The sequence below is a fragment of the Morone saxatilis genome, unplaced genomic scaffold (assembly GCF_004916995.1).
Source record: "Morone saxatilis isolate NCDOM2014 unplaced genomic scaffold, NCSU_SB_2.0 Contig17, whole genome shotgun sequence".
Taxonomy (NCBI): domain Eukaryota; kingdom Metazoa; phylum Chordata; class Actinopteri; family Moronidae; genus Morone; species Morone saxatilis.
The window spans coordinates 8613655-8621695 of NW_023339729.1; the positions used below are offsets into that span (position 1 = coordinate 8613655).

General features: G+C 41.5%; 1 protein-coding gene across 3 annotated transcripts in view; it reads left to right on the forward strand.

Annotated features, from left to right (window-relative positions):
* The window catches only part of zfyve27 (zinc finger, FYVE domain containing 27), a 9116-nt gene extending 2627 nt beyond the window's left edge, over positions 1–6489 (forward strand). For 2 of the 3 annotated variants that reach the window (XM_035659823.1, XM_035659822.1), the window contains exons 5-13: positions 486–581; positions 1124–1236; positions 1334–1452; positions 1911–1982; positions 2893–2913; positions 4167–4308; positions 4464–4510; positions 4628–4709; positions 4803–6489. In XM_035659823.1, the coding sequence (XP_035515716.1) occupies positions 486–581; positions 1124–1236; positions 1334–1452; positions 1911–1982; positions 2893–2913; positions 4167–4308; positions 4464–4510; positions 4628–4709; positions 4803–4873 (763 nt within the window). In that variant the 3' untranslated portion in view covers positions 4874–6489. The remainder of the gene's footprint in view (positions 1–485; positions 582–1123; positions 1237–1333; positions 1453–1910; positions 1983–2892; positions 2914–4166; positions 4309–4463; positions 4511–4627; positions 4710–4802) is intronic. The other variant, XM_035659824.1, reaches the window with a different exon arrangement.
* The last annotated feature ends 1552 nt before the right edge of the window (positions 6490–8041 follow it).

Here is an 8041-nt window from a genome sequence, read left to right on the forward strand (position 1 = left end):
AAAAAAAAAAGTTAAATTAACGCCACTTCACTTGGTGGCATGGTGTTTTGCACCTCCACATCACAGTTATTGTTGGAAAAATGGTTGGCTACAGCTTCACAATTAGATAAAACATATGCAAAACACATAAAATAATGTGTATCCTCGAGGCTGTTTAAAGAAAGAAATCAAATCAAAACAGTACGCTACAGCTCAGCTTTGAAGTAACACAGAACACATTTAAATGAGCTAGTTTTCTCTGTTTTATTCCATTATAAATTAAAGCAATTATAAATAAACACTTTATGATTTGATTAAAAATAAATAGTGACAAATTAAAGTGAAAAAAATATCAGTTAGTTGTACTTTTTGGAACAGATTTACAAACTGGCTTGTACCCACATGTCATATGTATATGAGACATTAGTACACGGTATTTATCCATGTGTGGGTGGAAGTATATATTTTACTTAGTGTTTGTGCTTCTGTTTTTTTGTTTTCACCAGGCTGAAGCACCTGGATGACATGCTGTCCTCTGCCTGTGTGTCGGCAGAAGCTATTTACAAGGTCCTATACTGGGATAATCACACCAAGTCATCAAGGTCTGCATCTACACACACTCACTCACTCACACACTCACAAGGACAGTATCACCTGTAGTTGAGTAGTCACTACTCAGCAGCAGAGTCATTGATCATTACTACTGTTCTACTCATGGACTACTTCACAACAGATCAGTTTTTCTTTGTCTGTGCTAATTGTTGTTATTGGCCACATGTGCACAGACTTATTAACCACTAACTAATACTGGTAAGAAATGTAAACAGCATTTCGTGATTACCTTAAACCAAATAAGGTTATATTTGGTATAAGCATAATTAAATAGAGATGTGGAGCATTCTATCTTTAAATTCAAATTGTAACTTAATGTTACTTCATTGGGCTGTGCTCTGTAGTATGTTATTCTATTTCTATTTATAAACACCTTAATTTAAATACAGTTTTATCCAAGCCTAGGTCAGTGGTTACAGCGTTAACTGCATTTAATGGCGACCTACTCATCACAAGAATGTACTGTCTGATGGATCACTTATGATGGTGGTTTGTGTGAGTGTGACCTGACATTTGTAATCCCTCCCTGCAGGTTCTATGGAGGGATGTTAATATTGGCGTGTCTGATCTACGTTGCTCCTGTGAGCTGGGTGCTCGCTGGGCTCAACAGCACCATCTTCCTGTGGAACAGAGATTTCTGCAGAGGTTGGTTCATCCTGTCTGGAAGATGCAAAGGGCACACATGAACTCTAATTTAAGAAAATAAAGCTGACGTAAAGTGTTGTTTCTCCTGTGGTTCCAGTTTTGTTGGACCTCAAGAAGCTTTCCCACATGGGCCAAGCCCGGTCCTCAGACGGGGTGTGTGAAGAGCAGGAGCAGGGCAACTTGTTGGACAGGACCCCCACACCAACTAGTCTGGAGGTGAGAGGAGGGAGCACGGCAGAGAGGGTTTGAATGCCGAAAGATTTAGAGGTTGTGATTTACATTAAAACCAACCATGGCTGTAAGCTTCTTATCTAGTTTATCCCATGCTCTCAATGCATTTATCCAGCACGAGTAATGTAAATCCATGCAATGGTTTCCTCCATCTATCCACGGCGCCACTTTTTTTTTAGCTGTGATTTTATTCAGCAAAGGCATTGACAGGGGTTCAGATTAATGTGACTGCATCTGCTTGGAGGCCTGTGAACTGCAAAATAAATAAAAAAAATCATAATAAATAAACATCGTACTGTTTCCTGAACAGCTCAGATACATTATAGCACGGCCGCTCTCCAAGGTGCTGATCCTGACGGCCAGGGCTACAGGAGCTGTCTGGAGTATACTATAAAAACCAGTATTTATATATTAATTTTTGTGTGTGTGTGTGTGTGTTTGAGGACATTACTCCTGGCAGCGTGGAGGAAGCTGAGGAGGCGGAGCCTGATGATGAATTCAAGGATGCCATTGAGGTAAATACTACTCCCAAATCTGTTATCTGTCTGTTTGAAGTACATTGACAGTTGACAATGCCCCAGGTGGACGTCAATCAAGAGATACTTTAAGGATGATTAAAGCAAATAGGATTCAGTGGGCCATGATAAGAGTTTGAATTCTAGTATAAATGAGAGGTTTTAGTTGTTGTGTGTAGATTAGAGACGGGTACAAAAATCAACGAGGTTAAATTATTAAACACTGTAACATCGACGAGCTCCGATGTTATCAGTCCTACTGGTCAGTGCTGGTAAAATGAAGACATTCGTCCATGATGCATTTTCACTATTCCCAATCAAGGCGAGAGATCACTCTCTCAGACACCGTAGTGTGCTCCGGCAGGGTGAGCTCTCTCTCTCTTTCTCTCTCTCTCTGTTTGTCTCTCACATGTGCAGATACACACACACACAGAGACCCTGGTTGTGAGACGCTCATGAGCGTGGTTACACTTTACTAGAGTGGATGCAGATTGTGGAGAGTGCTCGGTGCAACAAGTCTTTTTCCTGTAACGGCGGAAACCCGAGTAATCTCTCCAAACATCTGGCGAAAGTACATCACACACAGGCAGAGAAATACACGGTGTTTGACTGTCTAGCTCATCGCTCATCTCTCGTTGGCCCATCCACCTTATCTATGTTATGTATATTAGCAACCATAGAGCCCAATGGAGTTAACTTATACAAACATTATAGTGATTAAGAGTGACCATTATACATGCATATAATTTGTTTACATTTTTCATCAATAATCAATCTGATGGCCAGAACGGCTCTCTGCTTTACATATTTGAATCCCAGTTGTAAGAGCTTGCCATCATTGTGTGAAAAAACCTCCTCATGATTTATGTCCTGTTACTTGCTGTTTTTTTCCGCTGTCCTCTGATCTCAGGAGCATTCAATGTCCCTGCAGGTGAGTGACAATCCCCCCCCTGTTTACAAGAGCCTAGTGCACTGCCACCCAGTTAACTCGCACTACAGAACTACTACTTGACACATGAACAACATGTGTTGAAAGCTTGGTGACCTTGACGGTGTAGTTCTTGCTTTGCTCTTTGAAGCATGGTTTTGGGTATGTTCCTGTGTGATCACACAGAGTGTCAGTGTCTGTGGGTAACATTGTTCTCGTGTGTTGCTCTGCTTTCTGATTAGGAAACACCTTTGGTCATAGTGGTAAGTGGATTTCCCAGTGCCTCCCATCCATCTATCCATCCGTTCATGTAGTTGGTCCCTTGACACCAGTTATGTGATAGTGATAATGATAAGCCCATCATTCATTCCCAGTCTGCATGACTGACATTGTTCATGAGACATATTGCATTAGTGAAATCAGCTTTTCCTCCCTCAAACCATTTCAGAAAGATTGATGCAGTGTTTGTGTGTTTTATTGAAAGCATTTTATAACCTAGCGCTATGTGTAGAGGCATATTCTTTATTTGTGATACATAAGAGTTTCCTTATAACTATATATATATTAGTAAAATACTGTTCCCCTAAAGCCCTGTTTGTTGAGGGTGGGTAGGATGGTCTTCTTTGGCAATAAAAATCCTTTTTACTTCTTCTTTGTCCTCTTAATCCCATAGTCCTCTTGTTGTAATTGTGCCTTCCAGTGGATTGGTTTGTGCTATGACCGCCTGGCCTCTGGTTTCCAGGAAGCGGCGAATAGATCTATTAACAAGTTGAATTTGGGGGACATGTAGGTATATAGAGAGATATAAATGGAGTTAGGTATAGCGGGTTAAGCAACAATTATTATATCTTAACAGAGTTAGCATTACAAGGATATAATGATACAAATAGTTTTTTCTCTCAGCTCTTCGGGGGTTTGGTGTCGTTGTGTTTGGCAGATAGATAAAGTATGGCTGTATAAGCATGCATACTGTACATGTATTTTACTGGTAAATACATGCATTTTCCACCTTCATCTGTCTCCCTAGTCGTCCTAGTAGCTCCCATCATCCTGCTTGAATTATTTGCCAAACATCTATTAGTCAAACTGCCTGAAATAATCAAAGTGAATTTTATCCAGTTAAACCCTAATGCTGAGCTTGGCTCTGTTTCTTGGCCAGGCTTTCATAGTCCAAAAAAAACAACTCCATTTACTGTAGCTTACACAGCATGAAACTGCCTTTTTCTTTGTCCATCCCCCTCTTCCCTCTCCCTCAGGAGGATGATGACGGACCGCTCGGAGCACCTGAGTATGACACCATCTCTGAAAATGGACTGTTGAGCCGCAATGAACCAATACGCAGCAAGGTGTCCAAACTGACAGAGAAACTGCGTAAACGTTACCCAACAACCAGCACAGGTCAGTCTGCTCTGACTCATCCGCTGGTTTATTTCTTCTTATTATACCTCAGTGATAAAAGAAGAATCTTTCTGAGGTCAGTCTGTAACTCTCACCAGGTGCATTTTATTACATTTTTCATAATACTGTTCATCTCGCTGTCTCATTCTCCAAAGGCAACTGTTCTAGCTGCAATGCCGTCTTCTCGGTGCTGAAGAAAAGGGTGAGACTTTAAACTTGTGATAAGAATTGGTGATATATTTAGGCTTCACGTCATCACCATGTTTAATTTTGTCTTTTATTGGCACAAGCTTCAACACAGTGTCTCTTCATATTACAGAGGAACTGCAGTAACTGTGGCAACAGCTTCTGTTCCCGATGCTGTTCCTTCAAGGTGCTGAGGTCTTGCATGGGGGCAACAGGTGAGGCATTTTATTGGATTGATAAAAGTTCATGACAGTTAATGTTTCAGTTCTTTGACTTGTGATCTTATTGTGTTATTGTTTCTTCTTCAGCTCCAGAGGCCCAGAGGGAGACTGTGTTTGTCTGTGCTGCCTGTAATTCCTCTCTCATCAAGTTACAATGAGATGGCGTGTTGCTCTTGTCTCCCAGTGGCCGGCTGGAGGCCATTCACCGTTCGCCCCCGAGCCCTACTCCAAGTTACTGGAACCCTAACAAATGCCTTGGTTTTCAAGTTAAGGCACCTATATCTGTCAAGATGCCTCCCTTGGTGAACTCCCCGGATCCCTCTTTAACTACTCGTGTTGCTTATGGGACTTCTACTGTACTATGTTAAATATTTCCTGTTTCGACGCTCAACTGGACTGAACTGGACCTTATGAATCAATGAGACTTTCTACAGAGCACAATGGCTCCAAATTAACGGACCTTTTCCCTTTGCTGAGCAGAGGGAGGTGCAAAGCATGCAGGGTGGAGGCCAGGAGTGGGCTCGTAGTGTACGGTGATGTCAATGGTATTGCTTTTACATGCTCGCCACGAAGCTGATTCCACTTGAATGTTGACATCTTCAGCCCTGTGTAGCAGTTTAACTGTACTGTAATGCTGAGAGGACTCTTCTGTATCAACGAGACTAAGACTGCGTGTTAACAGTTGGGTGATTAATGCGATGGTGTGAGCAGAGGCTGGCAGTGTCAATTTGCTGTGGTCAGATAAAATTATGGACGTACGACCAAAAGAAGCTCTACATTTGGCTTTGATTGCCACGGTGTGCACAGGCTGGCCAACCACAAACCACCTGCAGCTGGTCAACAATGTCATGTGATCAAGTGTTTGGGGACAAGGCTTTTGGTTCTTGTTTTAGTAGTTTGGTGTGTCTGCTAACACTGAAACCCACATGCTCCTCTTGTTGGTAAGAACGTGTATAGGGGTATTTTGAGCAAACTTTGATGTGTTTGCAGTTCTGCCTCAGAAATAGTTGGAAAGTCACTAATTTCAGGTTTGCTTCGTTAAATGCCGTTCTTACCAGCTAGAGGAGCTTATAGGACATAAGGGGAACAGACACTGACCACTCTGTAACAGTAAACTGAAAATGCATGGCCTGCAATGAATCGCATTATATTTTTGACAAGTTGCCGGTGATGGTTTTCTGGAGGGCAGTGAACAAGGCTTTGTGAACATTTGGACAAGTTTGTTTAGCGGACCAGCTTGATGTTTTTATAATGATCAAATTGCTTCATTTTGGTCGTTATTTGTCCTGTGTTGACGGTGTCACATTAGGTTTTTTTGGAATACAGCAGCAGCCCATGTGTTAAAAAAACAACAACAGCTCGAGGTCCCTGGAGCATGTGCTTTCCCTCTAACTGGATCAAAGTGGACCCAACTGGATTAACGTAGTTTGAATGGACTGAGCAACCAGCTGAAGTTGTCATCAGAGCCTCACACTCTTGAAAGCGGGACTTAAAAGAATTAATGTGGAGGCATTATAACCCAAAATGTGGATCTTGGTGGTAAAGTTGTTTTAATCATGATTCAGACACAGATGATTGTAATAGTTTGCTTTGCTTTTATTGTAATCATATATAAACGGTTCTAATATATTTAATTTAAAACTCCAGAAAGTGCAAGTTATTATTTGACCTAATGATTCATTCTGTACATACCGCCCCTTATTTTATGGATGAGATATACCATTATTGAAATAAACTCTGTGATGATTTGATTAACTTCCAGTCACAAGTGGTAAATATGATCTTTTTGACTAGACTGGGCTTTTTTGGTCCAAAAATTATTAAAATATATATAAAATGTGGGGCTTTTTGCCTTTATGTGTATGATGGGACAGCTCAAGAAAAGGGGGAGAGAGAAGAGAGAGAATAGGGATAATGTGCAGCAAAGGGCCTCAGGTTGGATTCAACCCCCTGGCTGCAGCAGCGGGGACTCGGCCCGGGTACGTGGGGCGCCAGCTGTACCAGGAGAGCTACCAGGGCGCCCCACACTTTAAACAGTAGGGTAAACACCCGATATTAATCACAATGAACTAAAGAGTCAGGGTGATGCTACTGTGCCTGCTGGCTCACTGAAAAGTCTCTGCTACACTAAATGGAACAGAGCCTTAATTAGTATCATTGGGAACACCTGTTTACCCTATTAGTTCATGTCAAACCACTCCTGTGGAAAATGTCTCTTATCACCTTCTAAGGTGCAAATTTGGGAAAATGTATAAATGTAGGCTAAAATAACAAGGGCTCAACTTGTAGCACACAGCTGTCTGCAGAGCAACATTATATTTACTGTTACATCAAAGCCCCTGGATTAAATTATTAATCAGAAAAATAACCTGATAATTCGATAATGCAAATAGATCGCATCAAACAAACTTTGGATTGGCTTCCAAAACACTGCAAAAAATGTCATAAAATCATGTGTTTGTTGTCATTCACAGACTATATTGATATTGCACCTGACTCTAAGATATCTATAAGTGTATAAATATTAAAGCCACAGTGCGAGTATTAACTGTGCTCCTCCCCGTCTGTCAGAAGTCCCAAAGGACACAGAAAAAAAGTCTCTGCTGCAGGTATCTACTGCTGCATTGGCCGGGGAGAGTGCAGAGCTGCAAAGTGAAGAGCTGCAAAGTGAAGGGCTGCAATAAGCACGCATGCTCGGCTCCCAGCAGTGCAACTACACTGAAGAGGCAGAACATACGGCATTGAAAACACCTCAATCTCATCTGAATTATAGCTGCATTTAATCGTTTATATTTGCCCAATGAATGCTGAAAACTGTTTGAATTGTTATTTAGTGGAAAAACAACTTGGTGCACCTGAAAAACTGTAGAGTCTCTCTTTGTAACCTTGTGTGTGCTCGACTGAAGTTTGACTGCAGAGCTTCATCACTGACACAAAGTGATCTGCCCCCTAGTGGAAGACATTGGAACGACAGCCAGCAGTGATTTATAGTGACCTTCCTGGAGAGTTATGTACAGTATAGTGGTGAGTACTTTAAAGTTTAAATATTTATCAGTGTACATATTCGAGTCGGGGGTGTTGAAACACAACAGCAGACAAACACCAGCTCTAAGTTTTCAGTTTTATTTAAGGTTCATTTTTCCAGACCTGCAGAGGACAGTTCACTTCCTTTAAGCGCCTCAATTTTGTTTTGTTTTTTTCTCGCAACATCACGTTAAAACCCACTGTATGACTGTGTTGCTTTCTCCTGGATGAGTTTGTTCATTCTTGTGAATACTGTTAAATAGGGACCAACAGGAGAGGTGGGGGGGATGGGTGGGGTGGGG